The sequence below is a fragment of the Rattus rattus genome, chromosome 11 (genome assembly GCF_011064425.1).
Source record: "Rattus rattus isolate New Zealand chromosome 11, Rrattus_CSIRO_v1, whole genome shotgun sequence".
Taxonomy (NCBI): Eukaryota; Metazoa; Chordata; class Mammalia; order Rodentia; family Muridae; genus Rattus; species Rattus rattus.
Genome location: NC_046164.1, coordinates 69,126,520 through 69,153,881, shown reverse-complemented (window position 1 = coordinate 69,153,881; position 27,362 = coordinate 69,126,520). Strand labels below are relative to the sequence as shown.

General features: G+C 49.5%; 1 protein-coding gene across 1 annotated transcript in view; it reads left to right on the top strand.

Moving 5' to 3' along the window:
• Positions 1-27,362, top strand: part of Afap1 (actin filament associated protein 1) — a 108,702-nt gene that overhangs the window by 34,493 nt on the left and 46,847 nt on the right. Inside the window, exons 2-6 of the mRNA XM_032917078.1 lie at positions 10,234-10,362; positions 10,714-10,808; positions 19,534-19,642; positions 21,664-21,875; positions 24,347-24,526. Coding sequence (XP_032772969.1) covers positions 10,236-10,362; positions 10,714-10,808; positions 19,534-19,642; positions 21,664-21,875; positions 24,347-24,526 — 723 coding nt within the window. The 5' untranslated portion in view covers positions 10,234-10,235. The remainder of the gene's footprint in view (positions 1-10,233; positions 10,363-10,713; positions 10,809-19,533; positions 19,643-21,663; positions 21,876-24,346; positions 24,527-27,362) is intronic.

Sequence of the window (27,362 nt, the reverse complement as noted above, 5' to 3'; positions counted from 1 at the left end):
AGCAGAGACAGATGCCAGCCTTTCAGCCTCCACTCCCTGGAGGGCCACAGCCCTTCCTCCTTGGAGCTTTGAGGCTGTTTCAGGCCTGCTGTTGGGAGCCCCGAGGCCTTTTCTTCTTGCTGACAGAAGAGACTTGCTGACACAGTCCCTGGCCTGAGTGTCTTCTGATGGCCGGATGAGAGGAGCCAGGACACAGAAGCCCAGCTGCAGGCTCTATGGACAGCTGGGTTGCAGGGGCCGGTGAGGAGAAGCTCTCAGATAATTTACGAGGGACGGACTTCCTGTAAAGGCCCAGTTCAGCCTCTTTAGAAAGCTGCGGTTGGCCATGCTTCCCAGTGTCCCCTGGGGCTGTGTTTCTTTCGGAGTCTGTGCTACCTTCTCAGTGCTTCCACGGTGTCAGAATAGTGTGCTTTGCCCAGAGTTTCAGGCCTTCCTTTTTGGAGTTTTATTTCTCTGAGCACAGAGCAGACGCAGGGAAGCTTTGATGGTGCTCTTTACTTGGTTTACAAATCACCCAGCAGTCCTGGGACTGGTGGAATATTCCATTGGGTAGGTGTGGTATGGAAAGGAGATAGCCCTCTCTGATGGCCCCTTCTCTTCTGCCGCAGCTTCATACTTAGGGGCCACGCTGTCCAGGCCTTTGCCTTGGCTTTTCTACAGTGCAACGGTAACTGAGCCTGCACAGCGTTTGAAGGCAGCGGTGTCTTCACAACACAATCCGATGTTATGTTCCTGATAGAAAGTGGACGCCTGGGCAAACTGCACATCTGTCCTGTCTCTACAGAGATGGAGAGTATGAGTAGTCCTTATGAGCATGCACTTATGGGATAGTGCAAAGAAGCGTGGATTCATCCGAGATACCAGGGGAACCCATGTGTCATCCCACCTCTTATGGTATGACTGGCGGACCATGCATCCCTTCGGTGTCTTTGTTTTCTTGTGTGTTATAGGTGTCTGTTTCATGATGCGGAGGCCTTCCTAGGTCATGCTTGTTCTCTCTCTCTCTCTCTCTCTCTGTCTCTCTCTCTGTCTCTGTCTCTCTCTGTCTCTCTGTCTGTCTCTCTGTCTCTCTCTCTGTTTCTGTCTCTCTCTGTCTCTGTCTCTCTTTCTCTGTCTCTCTCTCTCTCTCTCTCATCGAGGGAATATTTTGCAACCCTCACCCATCTCCTCCTTGGCTGGCAGGCTGCATTTTCATTCCAGCTGGCTAGGGTGGGCACAGTATAAAATGTGTCAGAAAATAGTCAGGGGAGTTTCAGGTGACAGAGACTTGCTTAGCAGGAAGCTGTCTCAGGATTCTCCAAGTTATGCTTCCACTGTATCCCTCAGGTCCTAGGTTGTAGTTTTTGTAAAATTATATTTTTATTCATTTATTTTATGGTATGTGAGGGGGAGGGGGTGCTTGTGCCACATCTGTATGTGAAGGTCAGCACAACTTGCAGGAGTTCGCTTTCTCCCTCTACATTTGGGTCCTGGGGATGGAACCTAGGTCATTCAACTTGGTGACAGATGCCTTTAGTCACGAAACCATTTCAACAGTCCCCAAAGTTACAGTTTTAAGAACTTAGTTAGGGCAGGCGTTTTATTTAATGAAGTAGTGGAGAGTCACAGGATCGAGTTGGAGCCAGCATGCTTTCTAAATGTCCTTTGAGGCTCTGGAGGTCCCCCTTGGAGATGGCAGAGAGTCTGTGGAAGCTGCCAGCCAGGGTTCCTCTTGCATGGAGCCCAATGTCCCCGTCGTCAGGCAGTGCCAGCGATAGTCTGAGTTTAGCACAGGGACTGTGGCACAGGCGGGCAGGATGCAGGATTGCTCATTTCTTTCTCCCTTGTGGCTTTTGCTGCCATTGTTTCTATGCTTAGAGGTGGTGCCAGGGACACCGTGCCCATCTGCCATGTCCCTGCAGGAACATAGAGTGTGAGCAGTTCTTTACGACATTGTTGAGCCTCATGCTGTCGAACAGGCCTTTATCCCTACCCATTAGTGACTGCATGGTGACAACCATAGCGTGGTGTACCGGACACACCTCCTGGTTGTCCCCGAGACTTAGGAGCCCTGTCACTGTGAAGGAAGCTAGTCAGCTGGATCTGAAAGGATCGCAAAGGGAGTAATACCCTAGCCCCTGACCTCTGTAGCATACGCCATACCCAAGGAGAGGCAGTTGCTCCTCCCTCCAAACATTGCACCCGGTGGGGCTGTGCTTTGTGCATTCCTGACCTCTTCCCTGACCTGGCCAGCTGTATTTAATCAGGATCCTGGACTCTTTGGATGAAGACAGAACTGGTTTGGCCTGATGACTGCCGTTCTTTCGATCTGTGTGAGCTGCTGGCCTCTCTAAACTTCATTTTTTTCTCACCACCAAGATGAGAAAGTCCACTTAACTATTGTTTTGCTTGGCTCCATGCTGTCCCTCTGCTTGGAAGAACCCCATGTCTCCAGTGGCAAATGGTATGCCCCTGAGTGGTGGTGGTGGTGGGTAGGGGCTCTTCCTTCCCTGATGCAGGAAGGTAGAGCCTGCCTTCCTCCTGAGGGAAGCCAAGTAATCGCTCTACCCCTGCTTCTAATTCATTTATTGCTGCCAACCAGAAGTCTGTCCTTAAGCGTTTATTTACACAGATCTCCTATTTCCAGATAACATAGTGTTTCCTACTTAACCTGGTCACCTTAACCCGTTGTGTTTCCCCAGATCTCTGCTACTGTGGCTCACAGAGCTCCAGTCTCTGAGCTCACAGTTCACCCCCAGCCCTGGAGTCAGAGGGCCAACCTCTCACATCCTGACTGGGGCTAGCCCGGGTTGGCTTTGTGACCAGGTGCAATTGCTGGCTCTGGGATTTTATTTGCTCTGTGGACGGGTGCTCCCTTCGTGTTCTTTTGAGAGGTTCACCCGGGTTTTATGAGCACAAACTTTATTTCCTTTTATTGCCGAGGGTTACTCTGGACTGAACACTGTGTAATGTATTTACCCCTGGTCCTTTGGTCTGGGCTTGGGTTGGGTGGTTTTGTGTGACTGTATACAGTCCTGTGTCTTATGTAAATCTGTGAGCGTCGGTTTTCTGGGTGGGGGTATCTTTAACTTTAGGATGCTGTCACACTGTCCTTTGAGGGTTAGGGGTGGGATAAGGTCCCACATGCCCTCCCACTGAGGAAATGTGTTTCTGTCGTTTAAACTCTAGTCCGCTGGTGAATGCCATGGTGGTTTGGTTTGTACATCTGGATGAGTGACTGCAGAGTCTTCCTACTCATTCAGTGACATTTGGGACTCTTCATGGTCCACTGTCATGGCTCCTTGGCCTGTTCATTGCTGGGTTGTTTGCCTTGTTATGCTCTTAGTGTTCAGGGCGCTGGCAGAAGCACTTCATCAGACACAGCTATTCTACATACTCTCATTTAAAAAAAATTCTCTGAAGAATTCCGTTGTTTAAACATATATTGGTACTTTTGGTGTTCATGGAAACCCGAGGCTAAATTATGTCTTCTCCTAGGTGTTTTGTGCTTCTCTCTTTAGTCTCTGCTGAGTTCATATTGTATGTGCTCTGATGTGAGCATTTGTGGAGGCTTTGTTCTCACTGACAGGGTTCACTAGAGGATATCCGGACTCCCTGACACACTGTGGTCCATACCGCCTGTTGCTCCTAACCAGTCTTTCAGGGAACCTGCCCATGAGGTTGTAACTAATGCCTTCCCCATCTTGTCCAGACCTACCGCCTGGCTCTCATGTTCTTTTTTTTGCAGACATTGGAAAGATGGAGCTCAGGACCCATTGGCTAGTGCCTTGGCCATGCCAGGTCAGATGGGACCTGACCTCACTTAGGTGTAGGAGTGAGGCTGCCAGGGGGCTGATCTGGGGGACTTGATGTGAAGTTCTTGTTGCATTTAGGTGACCCATGATATAAACCCTTCATGGTAAACAACTTGATTCTTAAGATTGTAACTTAGATTTTAGAAATTCAGAGTTTATTCATTGAAGAAAAGTTTTCCTGAAATTAATAACTTTTTTTTTTTATTTTCATGGAAACAGATAGTGTAACAATAAATCCAACTATCTCACTGTCAGCCAGAGATGACATAAGCCACTCTGTATCTAAAAAGCCAGGGAAACCGGGGAGTTGCCAAGGTATGTACAAGCTGCTATCCCCATAAAGTGCAGAACTGGGAGCGATGCCCTTGAAGTAGAATAGCTTGCTTGGTACGAACCCTCATCAGTGGTCCCTGCAGTGACTACCGTCCAGTTTCTGTTTCAGTTGGCTTGGTTTTCATCTAAAGAGTTTGCAACACTAGGCACATGGCATTTTTCAAACTCGAGTCGCTTATCTTAAGTAATCACAACAAAAATGATCTCGAAAAACCAACATAGAACTGTTGGCCAGATAGATAGATGCCTTTTGTGTTTGTTGTTGTTGTTGTTGTTTTGTTTTGTTTTGTTTTGTTTTGTGATGCTGGCTATTGATCGTAGGGCCTGGAGTATTTGAGACAAGCCTTCTGACACTGATCCATATTGTGGCCCACTGGGTTTACAGTTGTCAAGATTTTGGTGTGTGTGTGTGTGTGTGTGTGTGTGTGTGTGTGCACGCGCGCGCACCTGTGTCTGGACAGACCACGCCAGGCCAATGCAGCTCCACATGAGAGAGGTTTATTGTGGGGGAAGGGGACAAAAGGGGGTGACAGAGACAAAGGGGGAAAAGGGAGAGAAGAAGGGGCAAAGGTCAGGAAGGGTCTGCCTTTTATTTAGGCCGTGACATTACCTCTCACAGGTAAAGATGGGAGATAAACCAAATGGACGCTGGGAATGTATGGCCATTGTCATGGCAACGGATTCATGAGGTCCCTGTTGTTCATGGGCCAGTGTCATTGTTGGGTTTGGAGGGGAGCTGCAACCAACTGTAAAGCCGGTTCCTGACACCAACACTGTCCTCTCTGCTCTTCGTGGTACCCAGATATTTCCACAATGAGTTTCCAGTTATGTAATATTCAACTTCTTACAATGAATAAAGCAGCATAAACATGTCCTTCTGAGGACTGTGGAGATGGTCAGTGGTTAAAACACTTGCCCCACGGATGTGAGGACCTGAGTTGGGATCCCCAGAGCCCATGTAAAGGCCAGGTAGGTGTGGCAGCCACCTTTAATTCCAGCCTGGGAAGGTGGAGAACGGGTTCCCAGGCTAAATTGCTAGTGAGGTTAGCTATATAGATGAGATCTGGGTTTGATTAACAGATCCTGACACAGTGAATCAGGGCGGAGAGCCATCCAGGATGAGACTGGTCATCGACCCCCATATGCACATAAACTCACACATGCACACAACCCCACACGTGTACCCACACATATGTGCCTACATAAATGCAAACATCCACACACATGAAAATGGAAAAAGAAAAAGGCAGCATAGTGCACCCCTCTGCTTAGGTTACTGTTGGTAATGTCTTCCCCTCACCTGGCTTTCGCAATCCTGACTCAGCCTCAGTGCCCATTCAGAAATTACCTTTTCAAAATGGAGGGAAATCGAGACCACTTTTTCTAAAACAAAACAAAAGGGAAAGCAAAGCAAGCAAACAGACAAAAGCCAAAACTCCAAAAAGACAAAAAACAAACCAAAACAAAACACCAAACCTTTGAACAAACCAAAATTTGAATATATCCTTGAGAACACAGGGCCCGACAACTAGGTAATTAAATTGAGAATTAAACTGGCCAGATGTGGGCGGGGCAGGGATGGGCGCTTCCCACGCCACGTCTGAACTCTACTCACTGAGTGACCTGCGAGCGTCCCTTCAGTGGACCCCTCATGTGAACCGGGAACTCCTGCCCTGTGATGCCGTCGCCAACTCGCACCCTCACAGCAAAATCCACATCCGGATCCTGCCCGCCTTAGCTTCCTACGAACCAGTGGAAGGGTGTTTTCTCTTGGGACTTCCTTGATTGAATCTAACCGTCAAGGATCATTACAGGTTCTGCAAAGGACAGGATCTAGGGATTTTCACACCCGTCCTCGGCACCTCCTAATCTGCCTCTAACTCAGTCAGCATGGATGAAGTTCAGAACCATCCCCATGTTCTTAAAGACTTGCTTCCTGGCATGGGCGAATATTCCCAAGATTCCTGTAGCATCTTCCTGAAACCCAGCAAATTGTCAGTGGTTCTGTCGACCTGGGAGCTGGCTAAGGAGAGGTTCAGGTTAGACTCCCACCAGTGTCTGGGCTGAGGATCCTATTTGCAGCCTCTGAGTCTTCTCGGCTGCCAGCTGGGCAGCCATCTTCAGCTTTAGACGCCACAGGTTAAATCATCATGTCTACAGTCCCCCGGCCTCCCAGGTGATGGCCATCTCAGTTATCAAGACTGTCAGTGCTGTCCTGCCAAGGGAAACTTAACCCAGCAGCCTCAAACCTCAGCCGCCACTTCTGGGGACTCAGAGACCAACCTTTAAGCCGCCTCCTTGGTTTATCTGCCGAGGCCGGGGGGAATATTTAGAAGAATCTGCTGGAGAAGTCCTAACTGTAGCCCTATAAGGGAAAATATGCATGGCTGCACTCGACGGTGGCTGCTTCACTTCCTTGCTGCTGGAGGGCTGGATCCCTGCAGAACACGCCCAAGAATGAGCTCCAGCCACAAGGCCCTGCCAGGTGTGGTAGCTTCCCAAGGGGCCCTGTAGGAGCTGGCCTTCTGCCTCACTTTTCTTTAGTTCTAAAGATGTCACAGAAAATGCAATTACTATTCAGGGACGGCATTTTTTTTTAAATCTCTGGAATTTTCTGTTTAAGACACATCTCAAGAATCCTGCCTGCTAAGGGAAACCAGAAATTCCCCAGTGGATTGGTTTACCACACCGAGCAGGTGCCTATAGGCATTGGGCTAGACATTCCTGCAGAGCGATGCACTCTGCGGTTCCTGACTGCAGATTGGCTCCTGCCTGGGGGAAGAGACAGACTTCCCCTTGGTACAGGGTCAAGTAGGATCCAATGAGGGTATCTGGGGGGATGTTTTGTGGGGAGGTTATTAGCAATTCTTGTGTCCTTGGCCCCGTCTCTGTTCAGTGATTGACATTCCATCCAGCATAGGGTGCTGGATGTCAGGGCTGACAAAGGAGGGGGTCCCTGTAGAGAGATTTCCTCCTCAGCCTGCTACCCCAGGCCAGGCACCTGCGGCTCCTAATCTCATTCCTGTCCCCTGTTTTGGAGATGATAAGATCACAAGAGACCAATGAAAAAAGAATGTGAAAAAATGCTCAGCTATTAGGAGGTCACTAGTTAGTGTGTGCAGTCCTCAGACCAGGGTCCAGCAGGGAAAGCGAACTGCGGCCTTGAGCCACGCTTTTAGTCCTTGAAGGGAAACATCCTCAACTGAAGAATTAGTTGTCCTGATCCGATTGGCCCTTCACCGCGTCTGTGAGGCGTTTCCTTAATTGATAATTGAGGTGGGAGGGGAGGGTCCAGCCCACCATGGGAGGTGTCATCCCTAGGCAGGCGAACCTGGGCTGTTTTCAAAAGGTAGCTGGGTAAGCCAAAGGGCGTGAGCGGGTAAGCAGGGTTCCTCCTTGCTCTTCAGTTCCTGCCTTGGCTTTCCTTGGTGATGGATTGGAAGATATAGGTTGAAATAAACCCTTTTCTTCCATACTTGCTTTTGGTCATAGGGTTTATCACAACAGCAGAAAGCAAGCTACGACTGGAGCAGAGCTTAGCTGGAAGGTTAGCCTTGAAGGATTAGATTGTGGTGCTAGGCTAGCCCTTCTGTGTTGCGGCGAGGGGGTTCTTTGCTGTATCAGAGGAGTCGATGCCTTTTACATGGAGAGCAGAATTCAGGGTCAAGTACGAAAGGACAATTGGAAGGGCTCCTCCCTAGCCTGCCTGCTGTGATTCCTGGTTAGGCTTCAATTTCTGTCAGTGGCTTTGCCCAGGACTCTCTGTCACTTCTAGAAGGCCTAAGCATAGGCGTTCCCATTCCCCTGTCCCTCCAGAGCCATTGCCTCTCCCGGCGAGCCAGGCAGGCCTTGTGGTCTGCAGGTGTGCAGCTGTTTAGCATCTGTGTTCTGAGAGGGGCCTTCTCAGTGTTTGCCCAGGACTTACCTCAGTTACTCTCCCTTCCTACTGCCACGCACAGGCAACTTCTCCAGTTCACAGAGGGACCCTTGGCTTCACCTGTGCGCCCTGAGTGTTCCAATCCAGTCTCCCTTTATCACAAGACCTGACTGTTGTCCCTGTAAAGTACTGAGCCCTCTATGCCCTGGTGTCTTATAGATAATGCAGACATACCGAATACTTAGTATGTGCTGAGAAAGATGCCAAGTGCCTTCAGAGTGACTTGAGTAGGCGCGGTTTGCCTCTCCTATAAGAGCTGTCAGCGAATATTTGATATCATTCCTGCAGTGTCATTCCAGTGGTTTCCCGAGGCAAGCAAAGAACAAGCCTGTTCTCACCAGTGGATGAGGCTTTACCCACTGGGCCATGTCACTGGTCCAGAGCTAGTGTCTAAAGATAATTGTTAACCTACGGAACAATAGTCAATATTACATATTAATACGTATTAGATGGTTTATGAAAAAGATCTTCATTTACCAAAACAAAACAAGTAGAAAGAGACATTGCTGGCCACTTTTGCTGGCATGTTTGATGTCAGGAAGACAGCTGGGTTCTTGTCTACGTTCAGACTAAGGAAAAGACATCTTTATGGTGGAAGTGCCCTCGCTTGGGTAGGTAGACAGGAAGGAGGGGGTTTTAATGGTCTCTACAGAAAAACGGTGACCACTTTCTTTGCACTGTAAGCAGCACTGCTGTTTCTGATGCTGTCTGGCCCTGGCCCACAGCAGACGATGTCAGGCCCTTTGGCATTTCACGTGGGTCTGTTGCTCACCCTTGCTGTATCGTACCTGAGCTGTACGGATCTTTCACTGTGGTGAGGTAGTACAAAGTGATGTTTCCCAGAGCCACTCTCGACCTTGTTAAAAAGCACAGTGTTGGGGGCTATTGGGCTCAACACAGACCCCAAAATACTTACTGGAACCTCGCAAAGATTATTAAAAGAAACCCTTTCTGCTGTTTCCTTAGAAGTGATGAGCATAGTTAGCTTGTTTCTGAGAGCATTGGGGTGCAGCTCTGTGCCATGTCTAACACATGGGAGGCTCTGGCTAGTGGCGGAGACAAAAAAGAAAGCATGAATGAATGGTTGTAGCTGTTCATTCAAGTTAGGTGACTCAGATGGCGCCAGGCTCTCCTTCTCCTGATCAGCATGCTGCTCTCTGCAGAAGGGCTTCCAGAGCTCTAGCAGAGGAGAGGACCAGTCTTAGGGATTGAGACTGGATAAAGGCAAGAGTTCTTACTTCTGAGTGATGTTAGGGGTGTGTCAAGGGCACTCTTCAGAAGGAGTGGCTCTCAGCTGTGGAGAACACCATGTCTCTAATGAGGGTAGGTGCCAGTGCTTGAGGCTAAGTGCTAGTACGGAAGCCTTGTGCCAGTGCTCAAAGCTAGATGCTAGTACAGAAGCCTCGTGCCAGTGCTGGAGCCTATGTGCCAGGGCTTGATGTGTCCGTGCATGCAGTTTCACCCTTGCGTTTATTTGCCCCGTCACTGAGGTAGCAGGAAGATAGGGTCTCACTGTTGTGAAATTCCTGTGCACCTGCCAACACTGCAGAGGGTTTTAAACTGCCCTGCAGTCCACGCCATCAATGAAAAGTTGTGGATGCAACACTGCATTCCAGTCTGGTGCCGAAGGTCAGTGCCTGCCATCATTTGAGCGGGAAGGCCCTGAGGGAGGTCACCCCCTGAGCTGGAATCTCGGCTGCCCCTAGTATCCTTACTGTGGTATGGATGGCATCCCGGTCATCCTGGTAATGGATGCAGCTCAGAAGAGTAGGTTGGCGATGAGCTTTGGCATCTGTGTGCTGGCGGTTATTTGAAAAATGATATTTTAATCTCGGATCTCTTTCCGGACACTGAGATTCAGAATCACCCACCTGACATGGAACGATAACTACTTCGGGGCCACGCCATCTGTTGGCCTTGTCTCTTCTCTCAGTCGAGCTTCACTGCCTCCAAGTAGGGATGAAGGAGCCATACGTGTGTCAGGAAGATCATGAGTCCTCAGTGGGCCTGGCTTAGCCTTCTTGCTTCTTGTGTTAAAATGTAGAATACTTCCCCCCGTGACTGGACTGAATCTGAGCTGCTGACGTGAAGCTCACACTCCTGTTTATGACATCTGCAAACCCCCAGCCTGATGATCCATTCCCTTCTTCCTCTCTCCTTTCTTTCCAGCAATGGAAGAATTAATAGTTGAACTCCGCCTGTTTCTGGAGCTCCTGGACCATGAGTACCTCACGTCAACTGTCAGAGAGAAAAAGGCAGTGCTTACCAACATCCTGCTTCGAATGCAGTCATCCAAGGGTGAGTCTCACAGCCTACCGGGCATCCTTGGTCCAGATTCTTAGGCTTCCAAATCCTCTTTACCCCACCTATTTCTAAACTGTATTCATTTGTTCTCTTCCAATATATCCTCTGACACTATCCCCTCCATGAATTCTCCCTTCAGTCCTCTCCCTCTCCCTCCTGCCATCAGGTAGCCCTTTCACAGTTAAGGGGGGACCTGGAATGCCCCCACCACCATTTGCAGGACTGCTGTGAAAGATCAGAGAAGATAAATATTTGCGCCATTCTCCAGAGGGTGCAGGAACGGCTACTCCTGGCCTCCTCCTCCTCCTCCTCACCCAGATCTGTGGTTTTGCTTAATCCTTACAGGCTTTGAAGTGAAGGACCACGCGCAGAAGGCAGAGACCAACAACCTCCCGGCACCACCCCAGATGCCTCTGCCAGAGATCCCTCAGCCATGGCTGGTGAGTTGACACGCACCCGCCACCAGCACTGACACTGGGGCCTGGGCTGCTCTTGTGCCTGTCAGGCCTGTGATAAAAGTCAGTGGGGAGAGGCCTCTCTCTGCCCGAGGTGCTCCTCAGGAATGTGTTCCTCGGGTCCTGAAGCTGCTAATAACAGAAGGAGCTTGTGCTTCTCTCTAGAATCCTGGAAGCACAGGTTCTTGGAAATCTATTTAGATGGGTGAAGGGGAGTTGGCAGTCAGAATCTTATCCAAGGAACCTGAGGACTCCACCCACTTTCTGTGTGACCTCTGACACCCACTGCTGTGTTCCGGGGTGATTTTTTTTTCTCAAGAGAAAAACCGTGCACATTACAGAAACATACAATTCAGTTGAATCGATGTATTTCAAATAGGTTCAGCGGTCTCCTTTTGCTCTATTTTCAAACTGGAGATGCACTCGCATGCCATTGCTGTCTCTCTTCAGCTCTTCCTGTATCTTTCTATTCCGCATCTTGCTCAATCAGGAGAACTGGCTTTCACTGAGACGAGGGTAAAGCCGTCACTCTGCAGCACTGTCTGTTCCTCAGGCTGTGGTCCCTTGTCCATGATGCCTCTTGCACAGCACCGTACCTCTCTCTGGCTTCCTTTCTTCTATTGGGACAGACATTGAAAAGGCTCAGTCTACGATTGTGCAGAGTGCGATGTTAGTGGGGAGAATGGGTATTAATAATAAAGCCGTAATTATAACAGTGTGCTGTAGTGAAAGGGATTTCCAACTTGGTGGTTATTTATAGAACTTTGCCCATAATGCTTTTGTTGACTAGAGACGACTAAGACTGAAGAATGTGATAACCACAGATGTGGGGACAGCTGTTATTTTATGTAACCCTCATGGCGTGGCTTTTAAAAACCGTTAAACATTTTATAGCAGCGGTTCTCAACCTGTGGGTCAAGACCCCTTGAAGGGGTGGTCAAATGACCCTTTCATGGGGGTCCTCTAAGACTATCAGAAAATACAGTTATATTACAATTCACAGCAGTACCAAATTACAGGTATGAAGTACTAGAATAACTTTATGGTTGGGGGCCACCACAACATGAGGAACTGTAGAAAGGGTTGCAGCGTTAGAAGGTTGAGAGCCTCCTAACACGCTCTAGAGCACGTGAGGAGTGTGGCTGCCAGTCTTTGGAAGAAGGTTCTGAGGATGTGAGTTACCGAAGGCTACTTGATAGGCAGGGAAAGCAGAAACTGTTTTCTGGCATGGCCTGGAGCTTCCCTGTCAGGCTCGTCCTCCAAATGGACTCTGGCACTTACCCGTGCCACGAGGAGGGTGTGGAGGTCAGAGGACTACTGTAGGAATCAGTTTTCTCCTTCCAGGATGTGGGATCTAATTCAGGTCATCAGGCTTGAGGGCACTGTCTTCATCTGTGGAGCCATCTTGCCAAGGCCATAAGCTTATTTTTTTTTAAAGAGTTATTTATTTATTATATATAAATACACTATTGCTGTCTTCAGATGCACCAGAAGAGGGCATCGGATCTCATCACAGATGGTTGTGAGCCACCATGTGGTTGCTGGGAATTGAACTCAGGACCTCTGGAAGAGCAGTCAGTGCTCTTAACCACTGAGCCATCTCTCCAGCCCCCCCCCCCACATAAGCTTATTTTTAATCATTGGTTTCTTTTCTTTTCCTGTTGTAGAAACTTTTCACTACATCATCATCATCATCATCATCATCATCATCATTATTATTATTATTATTATTTGCTTTTTTTAGCTACATGAAGTCATATTCCAAAAGTATTTCATTCAACAACGTTCGTACCTTCTACTGGTAAATTGTTTCTCCAAAATAGGAGCTGGATGGAAATCAGCAGTCCCCTATTTCCTGGTTTAAATGTTTTGCCCTAGACCAGTCTTGAACCCATGGCATTTTGTGGCAGACCAACATTTTGGTACCTTCTGTTCCATTGTCAACGTGTTGTGTCTTGGGAGTGTCTCTGGATCAAGGAGGAGGAATGGATACCTAGGAGCAGGAAGGAGAGTGGAGGTTGTAGGGATCACATGGCTTCTCCTGTACAGCCTCCAGCTGGTCTTTCCTGGAGTGCACATCCTGTGGGGCCACCCGGAGGGACAGAGGAGCCCTTTGGATGCCAGTGTCAGAGTAAGAGTCCTCACTGAAGGGTCAGCACTTTGTACCATTTGCATCTCTGTGGACTTTCCTTCCAGTCTACCTCACCCAGTGACAAGTTGGTCAGTCCTTAGAGAAGAGCTTGCTGGTCACGAGCAAATAACATTGCGTGACCACCCGTCTGGCCATTTTGCAGAGGGATTGGAGGATATCTGGGGTTTCCATGGTAATCCAGCAATTGACCAAAGCGCTCTACTACATTTTTAGGAGTGCTTTTTGAGGGTGGTGGGGAGACGTCTCGTATGTAGGCTGACTTGAAATTGATTGTATATGTCAGGCTGGACTGGAATTTGTAATTCTGCCGCCTCTACCTCCCCGTGCTGGGATCACAGATGTAACCCCGTCATGCCTGTCTTTCTTAGAGTATTTAGTGAAGAATGAGTTTGTCGAGTGAGGTAGTCAGTCAGTAAATTCTGGTCAGTTGGCCTTTGAGTTTGGTCGGGCACCATTGATTTTGAAGGCTGGCTTTATGGAGGATTTGCTTCTTGGGAAGGATGGGACTGGGAAGGAGACCACATTGGGCAGAGGGGCCCCCAGATGAAGGTTCAAACCCAAGAGTGAGCTGGACGCACTCAAAACTGTGTGAGTGGTAGATCCTAGGGTTTGGGTGGGTAATGCCTCAGTGTTGGGCAGGCTGACTGACAGGCTGACTGACGGGTGGGAACTGTGAGTGTATCATGAGAAAACATGGCGTCTGTCCTAGTTTGCTTTCTGTTGTGGTAAACACAGCGGCCAATTTAGTGGGGGAAGGGTTTCTCTGGCTTCTGTGCCCTGTTCACTGATGGGAGAAAAAAAAGAGTGAAAACTCACAGCACAGCATCTGTGCCTTACACCAGCTACAATTATTTCCCATGTTTGCAAACTGATATCGTGTTCTGGTTTTTGCCTTTTTGTGGCTTGAAGCATAGAATACCGCCTTCTCTTTGTTGCTATAAACACTTGTTGCTGTGATAAAATGACCATGTTGCCTTTGGGGAAGAATCTGAAAGACTTTGGAGATGCTCAGGGCTTCCCGGGCCATTCCGCCAGGGCTTGGAAAGTGGGAGAATTAGGACAGTGGAGATCCCAGCTGTGATTCAGAGACAAGCACGGGCTTGGTCAGGAATCGGGCCAGGGGCCAGCGAGTGAGATCTTCACTAAGAATCTGTGCGTGCCGATCATGCTGGGCTGAAGTAGGAACAGGCAAAGACTACCCCAGTAATGGACTGGAATCTGGAATTGAAGCCAAATGAAAACTTTTTCTTCTCTATGTTGTTTTTTTTTTTTTTTTTAATCAGGATATTTTTACCACAGCAACAGCAATGAAGCCCATCACTACTTAAGATTGTTTAAATAAGAATTACCACTTTATTCCTTTTGGTTGTCCCGATACACCGGCTTTCCGAAATTACTATCTCTTTGTCATTTTTCAAGAAAATTAAAGTTAAAGCGTTCAAAGACAGCTTATGCTTCCTTCCTTCCTTCCTTCCTTCCTTCCTTCCTTCCTTCCTCCCTTCCTCTCCTCCCTCCCTCCCTTCCTCCTCTCCTTCCTTCCTTCCTTTTCAGACAGGCTCACAATATAGACGAGGCTGGCCTCAAACTCAGAGAAATCTGCCTGCCTCTGCCTCCCCAGTGCTGGGATTAAAAGCTTGTGCTAACACTACACCCAGCTTCCTTCTTTTGTTTTTTACATTGCTTACAAATGTCAGCCAAGGGTCAGCTTTGTAACATAGAAGCTGCTCTGAGAAACCAAGGGAATGTCCGGCTCTTCTCAAATTGCCCCCAAGTGAGCATGCCTGCCACCCAGGGCAGGCTATATGAAATGGAGCCTTGTGCTTGATGACCAAGCTTCATCAGCTAGTGCTAATGTTCCTGAGGGAAGGAGGCTTGTGAGGTGAGGGTGGGGACTTGGGAAACCCTGTGAGCAGTGTGCAGCATGATTGGCACTCATGAAGTCACTCTCAGGGGTGCTGCAGATCAAAGCTGGCATAGGTGTAATAGAACCAGTTCTGTCAAGAGCTGGGCTTTCTGGACAGCTCTTGGGCTTGTTTGTCACAGAGGCCCACACAGCTCTTGAGCTAGTTGTACTTGGTTTGTAGAGAAAGCCAAAAGGTTTGGACTAGTGGGCACTTCACTGGAAATAGATTGCCCATGTGCGCGGATGTCGACTGATGCCTGCCCAAGCTCTGAAGCCAGTTCCCTGTGGTGATCTGTTTCCACTTCTGTTCCTCACAACACCACCAGCTCAGCAGGGAGTCTGTGATTTGGATGAGAATGTCCCCCATAGGCTGGTGTCTTAGTTAATATTTACCTGCTGTGAACAGACACATGACCATGACAACTCTTACAAAGGAAAACATTTAATTGGGGTTGGCTTACAGTTCAGAGGTTTAGTCCGTTTTTGTCCTGATGGAAAGCACGGTGGCACACAGGCAGACATGCTAGAGAAGCAGCAAAGATTTCTAAATCTGGATTGGCAGAAGAGAGTGGGAGCCACTGGGCCCGGCTTGAGCCACACCCACTCCACAAGGTCACGCCTCCTAGGACCACTTGCTAATGACCAAACTCTCTGATCTATGGGGCTATGGGACCATTCCTATTCAAACCACCGCAGCTCTGGTATTTGAACATTCTGTCTCCAGTTGGTGGTTCTGTTTGGGGAGCTTTGGGGAGCGGGGCATCCTTGCTAAAGGAAATGTGTCACTGAGTGTGCGTTTTGAGAGCTTATAACCTGACTCACAGAACTCCACCTGCCTCTCTGCCTGGTGTGTGTCACCACACCCTGCTTTCTTGGCAATTCTTAAGTGTTTGGTTGGTTACTGAGTCCCCGGGACAGCCCTATTTCGTCTGACAGATGGGATTAGAGAATGCTTCGTGGTGATGTATTAAAGGTGGGCATTGGCAGTCATAGAGTCTGGAGCTACTGCTCCTTTGTAGACACAGGTGACCCTATGCTCCCCTTCATCTCTCGTCTTTCCGGAATCTCAGCGTGTCATCTCCATGTGGTCTTTCGCTTGCATTTGCCCTGTGGAGTTTTAGGCATGCACCCAGATTGCACTCCTGCAGTCTCCTCTGCTTTTCCACTCGGGTGCCGCCTCCTGATGGCTCTGCCTCCTCGGTGTGGAAGGTCAAGGCTGAGAGAGCCTAAGAAAATGTGTGCTGGGTCTTGCTGGGTAGTCACTTGTTGCACGCAGATCGGAGAGTGGGTGGAATGGTGAACTCTGTCTCAGGACTGACTGTCTGCCAACACTGGAATTCTTGGTGTTAGGATGGAAACATCTATCTGTCTGTCTATCTATCTATCTATCTATCTATCTATCTATCTATCTATCTATCTTCAGTTTTATAGCCCATGGGAGAAAAATCCCCAAGTTCTAATCCCCTTGGCCAGGGAATCTCAGACGTTGACAGGTGTGCTGGTATGGGCCCGATATCACTAGAATCTTATTTCAGATTGTATAATTATTGTCTGCTACTCTAAATAGATGGATTTTTCTGCAGCCAGGAAAGCAATGTGGATGCAACCCTGGATGTGTAGAATTGGAGCCAGAAAGTGGTTTCTCAGCTCCTGTCAGATATTGGGCACTTCCTAGTGTCTCTTATGCAAAGACCTCTGTGATGTATGAGGTTGTGCCATAGGCCGGGCCACGGTGAGGGCGGCAGAGCTCCAGCTGTGGGGAGAGTGTTTGGGTGTAATGGTGTTGGGTAAGATAGGGGTACAGAGGTATGCGCCTCCTTAGGAAGCTGGAGGTCTGGATGTGGTGATATGAACTCTGTAGTCCCCCGTCCCCACCCCCCACAGCCCTTCTCTGCTTGACATCACAATGGTAAGACCGAGGGGGCTCATCCACCTGTAACCCTAGCTCCTGGTCCAATGTCCTGTTCTCTGTGTAGGCACTGACATTTAGGACACACACTGTCAAAAATGAAATGTTTCTTTTTAAAAAGTGCAAAGTATTAAAAATGTAAGCTATGGCAAGGCCCTGGGTTCGGTCCCCAGCTCCGGAAAAAAAAATGTAAGCTATGCAGACACAGGTAAGACAAGCAACTTTGTGAGCAGCCATCCTGAGCAGAGACACTCAAGAGATCTAGACAGGGGTGGGGGCCCGAAGTGTTTCTTTCACTAGGCGATGCTGGCTGAGGTTTCTCAAGTCAGCAGCTCCAGGCTGCACCGCTGTGTGTGGCGGCATATCTGAGCTTTCTTGTTTTGTTAAAACATTAATTTCTATTTATTATTACTGTTGTGTGTGAGTATGGCAGAAGTGCCCTCAGTGTGTATGGGAAAGTCAGAGGACAAAGTCTCTCCTCTGGGGTTCCTGGGATCGTACTCAGGTTGTCGGACTTGCACAACGGCCTAGTTAGGGGTGGTTGTTGTTGTTAACTTGACACAACTGTGGTCCCCTGGCAAGGAGGTACCTCAGTTGAGGAAGGCTTGTGGGCCAGCCTTCTTGATTGAAGTGGAAGATCTCAGCCTACCTAGGAGTTAGCCTTGGGCAGGAAGGCCTGGGAAGTATGAGGAAGCAGGCTGAGCAAGCCCTGTTGGGCAAGCCTTCCTTCAGGGCCTTTGTGTGGCCGCTGCCCCTAGGCTCCTCCTACCTGGGGAACTGTAGGCTGTCAGATGTAACACCTCCCAAAGTTGGCCACCTCCCGAAGTTGCTTTTGGCCATGGTGTTTATCACACCACAGAAAGCAGACCAAGATGCCTTCCCGGCCTTTTCACCTGCTGGGCCCGTCTTAGTGGCCAGAATTCTTCTTCTTCTGCTTGTTTATATTTTCCCAGAAACTTTTGCTGAACTTCTTGAGCTTGTTTTTTCTCACTGGCCCAAAGGTCCTTCCCGTTGTGTTTTTAGAGATGAAATCCTGAGGCCCAAGGTGTCTCTCTCTGCAGGCCGTGTCCTTGGCTGCTTGACTGTGTCTGTTCACAAAGCCCTCAGTATACACTAGCCTTTCCCCCCTCTTCCCTATTCACAACTCCCTGGAGGGAGGCCTGACCTGGATACCCACAGAGACTCAGCTCTAGTTCAAGGTGTGAGCAGTCAGTTTCCCATGCTCCGAGGAAGGCAAAATTCCTGCTTTCTCGTGCATCTTTAAGCACTGAGAATCAAACGGCTCCCCCAAGCAGCCTTGGATTCTAGGCTGAATGTTTAGCTCACCCAGTGCCAAGCACAGCATGTCAGAGCTCCTTAGGACAGTCCTCTGAAGAGGACAGAAAGACCTCGGATGAGCCAGCACTGACCCTGGGACACCTCTGGAGTACATCCCCTCCAGCAAGTGCTGGCTGCCTTCGGAGGTGGCCCCTTAACACGTAGGTTGATGGTGGCCCTGGGAACAAGGTAGTGATAGGAGGGGTGGAAGCTGTTTTTCTGCTGGGGACAGCCTGGGCGGTTAGGTAATAGCACTGACCTGGGAATCAAGCCTCTCTCTGGCTGCAGGAGGAGGAAGCAGGGTGGGTGTGCAGTGGCCATTAGTCAGAGGACGTTTTGGACTTAGAGTTAGGGAAAATGATGGAGTCGAATTCTTGGGGGGGGGTGCATAAGAATGAAAACAAAGCCCATGATGTCAGTGGAGCAGTGTTTGGGCGGGCGAGCTTGTCACTTCTACCCCAACACTTTCTGGTTATTTACAGAACATAGATAGCGTGAATTAGCTATGCTCAGAGAGGGGGGGAAACGTTTAAAAAGGTCTTTAGTCGAGGCCAGGATGTCTGAAAACCCACCATGGCAGGAACAAGGCTGATTTTTGAGCAGGGTGCTTTAGACTCTGGCCCTTGCTCTCTGCTTCTGTATAATGTGAGGCTACCCCATAGCCTCCCTGCAGGGCTCCCACGGTGCATTGCCAGGCAGAGATAGTGCCTCAGACCTCATTCCCTTTGTCCTTTTCTAGTGGCAGAAGGACCAGCAAGGGCAATGACCAGCAGGGTTCCACAGACGTCAGAGAAGAGGCTGGCATGAGTTAGTTGTCAGGAAAGTTTAGGGAAAAGAGGGTCCGAGCTGCGTCTTGCAGGCTCGTAGCATCTGGTTTGGGCTGAGGCTAAGGGACTCCTACCTCTAACGGGTGTTGCACACTTTGAGTTTGTAGGGAATTCTGATGGAATGACTTCCAAAGAGTGGCAGGTCAGGGGTGGCTCATGGTCCAGCACTGTGTTAGCCCCAGCCCAGCACTGAGAGGAATGCCTGGGAATGGGGCACACACAATTCCTGTTCTTGGTGCAGTCTGTAGGGAGCACTTAGAGTGTACGTGTGTCAGGGGGCACTATGAGGATGAAGAGGAACACACAGGCCATGTCTCTGCTGGAGAGGGGCTCAGAGGGTAGGCTCGAGTCAGCCCAGATGGATTTGGGGGGCAGGCTTCTGATGGTTCACAGCGTTGCACCAATACTAGTCAGGTAAGATGCTCCCCGCCCCCCACATGAAGGTGGGACTCCCTACAGGTACCAGTGGGAGCTGAGTGGTCTCTGACCAGCCAGGGTGAGGCTGGGGGATGGACATGAGCAGGAAAAGTGGTGCAGGTCCTGGTGACCTTGAATCTCCAGTAGTCACTCTAATCCAGCACCGTTTTTCCTTGTGCCTTCAGCCTCCTGACAGTGGGCCTCCGCCGTTACCGACATCCTCTCTCCCAGAGGGTTACTATGAGGAAGCCGTGCCTCTGAGTCCTGGAAAAGCTCCAGAGTACATCACCTCAAGTAAGTGGCAGCTGCCCATCAGGGTGGTCCCTTCATTCCTGGGAACGGTGGTGAGCCAAGGCACTGGGTGTGGTGGACGCAGGACTGAACATCACCACAGAAATGTAGGAGCAATGTGTCTGGGACCTAAGGAAGCCAATGAATACAGGAGGGGCCTGGGGAAAGGCTAAGACCTTCAGAGTCCTTCCTTCCAGCTTCCGGTCTCAGAGGTGCCTGGAGCCGCAGAGCCAAGATGAGGTGGTTCCCTGAAGTCGGGAGAGAAAGGGTTCTGTAATACACTCATGTATGCTCCTCCCTGTTCCCTCTTGGTCTCTACGGGGCACAGCCCTGTATGTTGAGGTTTCTGTCAGAATGCCTGTTGGGTGCAGGCTTCTCTTTTGTGGTGAAGAGGGCAGGCTTTACCATTTCTGCTGAAGTCATGATCCTCTGGCTCCTGATGCCGACCTCAGTCATCATCCTTCTAAACCGAGATGCACACTGACCCACGGAAGCTGACCTTCTCTAACTGCCCCTGGGATTCAGATTTCATTACTGATGCTATTCTGTCCTGAGTGTCAGGCACTGTTACTTCTCAGCCACGTCAAGCTGTGGCCTCCTATGTTCTGTGTTTAGCTCTAAAGCTCTCATTGTCAAGTACTCACTCATTAAAAAGTGTAAAATGTATCAATGTGGGACACTTGTTCTCAAGTCTGATGATCTGAATTTGGTCGCCAGGACCCACATGGTGGACCCTCTGTATAGTCTCAGCCCGACACTCAGGTGCTGTGTCTGTTACCTCTGCTCCCAGCCGCCCCAGTCCTGAATGTGCCACTGTCTCTCTGAAGGATCTATCTGCATGTGTGGTTGGACCCATGTAACCACTCTCCCTTCCCTGATGGTGCATCAGCCATGTTCCTGCAACTTTGTTAGCTGGGAGAGCTATCATATGCAACAGGATGCGCCCTTCCCTGGGCTCCCAGCTTGGCGTGAAGAGCTGACCTGTGTGCACAGCGAGGAGTCTGTTAGGCTGTGTGCAGCACATCAGAAGGCCTTTGACACAGTGTGCTGCTAGTCGTTTCAGGCTGCTGCCACACCCACTCAGCCCTGAGGCTGGAATGCCGATGTTCTTGGGAAATGCTGGAGGTTGGGACTTATTCTTGCCAGCCATTTAGCTTACAGGTGGCCTGCCTTAGAGGTGTGCCCTCTGGCCATGTCTTCGCCCCCCTCTCCCTTCTTCACGTTCCTCTCCCTCCCTCTCACCACACCCATTGGGTTAGGACTCTGCACTTATGGTGGTGACCATATTGGTAACAGAAATCTGAATCGTAACCCAAAGGGGCCATCTCCAGATCCAGTTGTGTTAGCTTGAAGACCTCAGGACATGAGAACCAGGGAATCTTGAGCCCATAGTACAGGCCAGAGGGAGTCATAAACTTAATGCTAGACATGAGCATACATTACCCCAGCAGACAGGAAGGAGATGGGGGCAGCTCCAGGTACATGTAGAGAGCCCAGGGGAAGAGAGAGCAGGCTATGTGTGGAGAACGTGTAACTCGAGAGCTGACGTGTCCTTGAGTGAGATTCCTTCTGTTGGAGAGGAGGGACAAATGCTGCCCAGCTCCGAAGTGAGCCCGTGGGAAGAGTGGCCTCTGATGTATTCCAAGTGTTCTAAAGGGTTTGTGAGGGGTAGTGTCAGCAGGAAGACTTGGGGGTTATTTAACCAAGGCCAGATAAAGAGGAGCAGAGGACTCCGCGTGGATAAGGTTCACACCCAAGGCAGAGCCAAGCTAATGCTGCCATCGGGGTGACATCATCCTGTTGATGTGAAAGAGTCTAGAGGTTTTAAAAAAAAAAAATCTCAATGTTTCAGTCGTTGCATTCGAAGCATTTGGATGAGTTCTCAGTGCCTGACTGGTGGAGGTTTCATCCGCAGGGCCAGGGCGGAAGCCCTTTCCCACTGAGGCCCATGGTGGCTGGAAATGAGGCCAGGCGAGGTGGGCTGGAAGGTCAGCCTCTCACCTCCACCCTTTTCTCCTTGACAGATTATGACTCTGAGGCCATGAGCAGTTCCTATGAGTCATATGATGAAGAGGAAGAGGATGGGAAGGGGAAGAAAACGCGGCATCAGTGGCCATCAGAGGAGGCCTCTATGGACCTGGTGAAAGATGCCAAGATCTGCGCCTTCCTGTTGCGTAAGAAACGCTTCGGCCAGTGGACCAAGCTGCTCTGCGTCATCAAAGACACCAAGCTGCTGGTGAGGAGCCCGGCAGGGCCGCGGCACCATTGGCGGTCTGAAGTACAGGACCGCATGCAGATGCTACCACAGGGGAGGCAAGCAACGATCTCCTCGAGAGCCAGGGGCCCTGTCCAGCCCAGCCAGGCTGGCACCTCTTCAGGGAGGGCTCATGGTTCCCCCACACCCAAGTCCTTCCACCCTGTTGAGCCTGTGGCTTGTGTCAGTGGAAATGAGCAGTGTTGAGACTTGCCAGAAACTGCAAGATAGACTTTCTCATTTGTAGTGAGTCAGTAAATTCCTCCGAGCCAGGTCACAGCAGAGGCCGGAGCCTGTGGAGGCGCCTAGGGGAGGGCAGGGAGAAAGGGCATTCTTTTGGAAAGTCAAAAGCTTTCCAAGAGAGAAGGCTTTTTTTTTTTTTTTTTTTTTTTGAGGCAGAACAGGAAGTACATACAGAAGCAGGGTGTAAAAGATTCAGAACTCTGGCCACAGGTGCTGTCCCCTTGAGGGCTCCAGGGAGAAGAGCCTGGGAGGCTGCATTCCTGCCCCCACCCCGCAAGCTTGCTTCCTGTAGAAACCAAAGCTGGTCACTGGGTCAAGAGCTTTACTGTTTGTCTTTTGCCTTTTTGTCTTTCAAATTAACCTCAGGAAACAATTGCTCAAAAGTGAGTCATTAAAACAGAAAAATCTGAGTTTCTCTTTCCCCATGTGGTAGAGCAGATAACACTGTAAGAGAGGCCATGTCACCCAGTGAATTATGGGTGTCTTACTTGTGTAGGCTCTTAGGTCATCGTATGTGCTTTTTTTTTTTCTTTTTTCTTTTCTTTCTTTCCTTTTTTTTTTTTTTTTTTTTTGCTCAGCCTTTTTAAACGAAGTGCATATTTTTTCCACATGTGTGGCCTGAATTTCTTCCAAATATAGAATATGCCAAAAATGATGCCATCGGGGATTTTAAAGCATGAAAAATATTAGCATAGCCCTTATTTATAATCTGATGCAATAGCTGCAAGATGGTGATGTGCTATGTACTGTGATTTAAAATGCACGCCACTCTCTGAGAAGGAGCCGTTTTGTTTCCGATGCAGACTCAGCAGTTTGGGGCCCAGGTTCCTGGTCCCACACTCGTTGGTCCTCTTCCCCCTCCCTGATTTACTATACTGGGATCGCTCTCTCTGCTCTATGATGGTAATAGCTTCCATAGAGACTAGCCTAATTGTTGAAGGAATAAATAGAAAGCGAGGGGAAAACACTATGCAAGACAAAGTGCAAGGCGAAATTTAGCCTTTTGTTTGATTTTGGCTTTGTTAGGACAGTCTTGCTAGATAGCTCAGGTTAGCCTCAGAGTCACTCTGTAACCCAGGCTAGTCTTGAGCTCTCAATTCTCTTTCATCTCCTGAATGATGAGATCATAGGCAAGTGCTACCACACTTGGCTTAAAGTACCAGTAGTAATTGTTGTTGTTGGTGGTGGTGGTGGTGCTCTGTGTGTGTGTGTGTGTGTGTCTGTCTGTCTGTCTGTCTGTATTATCTTCCTTCATAAATAACCCATGATTCAACTACTCAGAAGAGAGAAGGCATACTTCTCTTTCCTAGAGCATCCCAGCTGGCCTCCTGTGGGTATCACAGCTACTTCCTCTATTGACTCCATCTCTAGGCCTCTTTTTCCATGCCTAGGCAATTCTGCACCCACCCAGTCACCCCCAGGTACTCTACCCACTCACTGAAGTACACGATGGCTAGCACAGGGAGAATTGTCTCCACTGAATGGACTCTGAGGCCAGGTCACCTTTCTTCCAAGGTCTGCCTGTACCTAGCGCTAAGGGAGTCAAGGTCAACCTCAAGGAGCAGATCCAATGCGGCCTTCCAGCTCCAGGGCCTGCAGGCTCCCTATGAATTTCATTTGCACAGCATCCTGCCTGTTCTTCCTTTCTCCTCTCAGCCTTGGAGGAGCCCTGTTTGGATGCAACCTGGGTTTGCTTCTTCCAGGATCTCCAGACCGTCCTAGAGTTACAGGTGGTTGTGAGGCAACTGATACGGGTGCTGGGAACTGAGCTTAGGCTCTCTGCAGGAGCAGCGTGCATTCTTAAGTGCTGAGCCATTTCTCCAGCTCCAAGCATCTAATTACCCTGTCTGCCCACAGTAGGCCTATGCAGTTGTAACAGATCTAATAATCCTTTCACATTACGCCACATTCCCATGAACATACATGTAATTTTGTGACGATGCTCCACTAGAACACGGGATAGGTCAGTGTCTGCTCAGTCGTGTCTTAGACATTCTGTAGGCCTCAGCGGAGGTAACACACACCGGTGTGTGGCAGATGCAGAAGGAGCATTGAGTAGGCAGCAGACCATGTGTGTCACACCTATAGCTGGCTGCTGAGCCACACCCCTGAAGCCTGGCTGGCAGGAGAGGTTCGGTTATGCTGGGTTTCGTCACTGGTTCTGGTCACGTGTCCTCAAGGCATTAATGGGTCTGTCCTGTTCCACGCAGTGCTACAAAAGTTCCAAGGACCAGCAGCCTCAGATGGAGCTGCCCCTGCAGGGCTGCAGCATCACGTACATCCCGAGAGACAGCAAGAAGAAGAAACACGAGCTGAAAATCACCCAGCAAGGCACAGACCCTCTGGTCCTCGCCGTCCAGAGCAAGGAGCAGGCTGAGCAGTGGCTGAAGGTAGGCCGTCTGATAGGGCTCTGAGACGCCTTTACTTCCAGATTCACTACATTGCTAAGTTGTCTAAAACCCAGATGGATTAGTCTAGGGAGTTGTTTTTTTTAACATGTTGCATGTTAATTTCACCCCTCCCACATACACACACGCATACACATACACACATACATGCACGCATGGTATGACCAGCATGCGGGGATCAGAGGACACCTTGTGAAAACTGGTTCTCTATCCCCCACCGATGGCGTGGGCCTCTGGGATTAGACCTAACTTGTCAGATGTGGTCTTTTGCCCACCGAGACATCCCTTGCTTGTAGTTTGTTTTGAAGCTCTGGTTGTGAGTCTTAGCTTTGAACCACAGAGCTCTCTCTCCAGCCCTTGTTTATTTTTGATAGTGAATACTCTTTAGTAGAATTCCCACACACTTGACTCTCAGCTGCAGGCAGCTGTCTGTCCCAGGAGGCTGTCCATCTGTCCTGTTGTTGTAGTTGTTATTGTTTTTAGTATTGCTTTGATTCATCCTCTCTTCCTAGAAACAGTATTTAAATGTGAGACCTTCTCACTTTGTTCGGTCCCTCTGCTGCTGGGTTGTAATTTTGGCTTTGGGATCCATCTTATTCTGTTCAGGCTGCTCCTGTCCAAGGGTAGCCTTGGATAGCAGCTGTTTATTCCTGAGCTCTGGAGTCTGGAGTGCAAATCAGGGTGCCTGGGGATTTGGTCCCTGGTAAGATGTCCTCACTGTCCTCTGTGTACAGAGGGAGGTGGCCACCTGCAGTCTCTTTTATGCAGGCGCTGACACCAGCCTTGAGGTCTCTTCCCTGTGACCTCATCACAGTTTAAATGCTGGGCCTCCTACTGTTGCTGTATTGGAGCTTAGGGGCCCATAGTTTTAAGCCCTAGAATTTCTAGCTGTTTCTTTTTAAATCTGAAAATGTCTCTTACAGTTTTAAATTTCTCTTAAAATACTGGTCTGGCTTTTACCTCTGAACAGGATGGACATAGTGGCTCTGACCCTGATTTTTTTCCTGAACAGGAAGAGCATTGTGACTCTGCTCCTGGCTTTTGGTAGAGCTGGGAACTTACTTTCTTGTCTATTGTGTTTGTTTGATGCCCATGCTGGTCACGGTATTTGGAAACAAAATACATTGAAGTAATTCTTACAGCAACATGGGTATAGAATAGCAAATACAATTCCATGGTCCCTTTGAGTTTCCATGCTCCATGGCTCTTGGAAGTGATTCTGTGTCCACAGCTGCTCCTCCTGCCTTTAGGAAGAAGCCATGTGTGTCCGTTTATCTTCCCAAGGTTTTAGTTTACCCCGGCCTGTGGCGAGGGCAGTCCTGGAAGGACGCGCCATCTCCTTGAGCATCTATGACCATGGTGCCTGACATGTGGTTTACAGGCTACTCTCCTCACTTCTGTAACAAAATAACCTGACAAAAGTGACTTAGGGAGGGAAAGGCTTGTCTCAGCTCACAGTTTGAAATTCTCCTTGACCATAGTGATGAGGGTGTGGCGATGGGTGTGAGGCGTGCCCGTAGCCAGGAAGGAGGGAGGCATGCTGGTCCTCAGTTCACTCTTCTTGCTTAATCAGCCAGCCCTTCAGCTCATGTAGAGTCTTCTCTCTTCAGCCAATCCTCTCTGGAAGCATCCGGAACACATGCCCACAGTCGTGTCTCGGGTGACTCTAACACTGGCAAGGTGAAAATGAGCTGTCACACACCATATCTGGGCAACTGTGAACCTCGATTCCCCATGGCCTCCAGGAGTACACAGTCAGACTCCAGGCCCATGTTGACGCCTTGTTGGCCACCCAGAGAATCACACAGAGGTGGACTGTTTCACTCTGTCAGCAGTGGCCGTGGCTTGCCTGAAATTGTGACACTCAGGTTGGGAAGGTTTTTTCTGGGTTCCCCTCCTGTAAGCCTCAGGCTAGGGAATCTCTCCTGGGAGTTTGTGTAGCCTTCTAGACAGAGAGCTTCACTGTGCTGCGGGTTCCCATATCCCTGCAGGAGCTTTAGAGCCTTCAGGGATTACAGAGACTTGACCTTCACATTGACTCATGCTGCCTCTGCGCGTGAGTGTGTGTGTGTGTGTGTGTGTGTGTGTGTGTGTGTGTGTGTGTGAGAGAGAGAGAGAGAGGGGGGGGAGGGGGATGCATGCAACATGTGCATGTGGAAGCCACAGAGGACACCCTCAGATGCCGTTCCTCAGGTGCCATCCGCCTTGCTTTTCTGAGACAGGGCCCCCCACCTGTCACCTGCCCTAGCTCACAGAGACAGGCTGACTGGCCAGTGAGCCTCAAGGATCCACCTCACTGCCTCCCCAGAGCCAGGGTTGCAAGCACACAATGTTGCACCCAGCTTTTTTGTGTGGGACCCACCCTCATCACCCCAGACGCTCGTGCCTCCTCATCTCCTGACAGTGTTAGCAGTTTCATTTGATGCCCAAGAGGTCGTGTCTCAGGCCAGCCACATTGCTTCAGTGATCTACAGTGGGCACCAGAGTCGGATTTCTGGCTTGACTGAGGCTTCGCTCTTGAGTGATGGACGACTGACCCTTTCCTCTTTTATCTTTCCTCCTGTGAGTTTTTTAAATGAAAGTTTTCTTTATTCTTAACCTTTTAAATCCTTTGGTTCTTTGTGAACTGCACATCATGCTCCCCAATCCCACTCATCTCCCACTCTACTCCCCTCCTGTGATCTTAGCCCATCCGTTCACTCAGGGAGAAAGGGCAGTTGTGAAGTGAGCAGCCTTCCTGATGACTGTTCCCTTCTCTGGGTTCCTCTCCTGCTGACTGGACTCTCCTCTCCATTCTTGGTGTTCTCTGTTCCTCGGA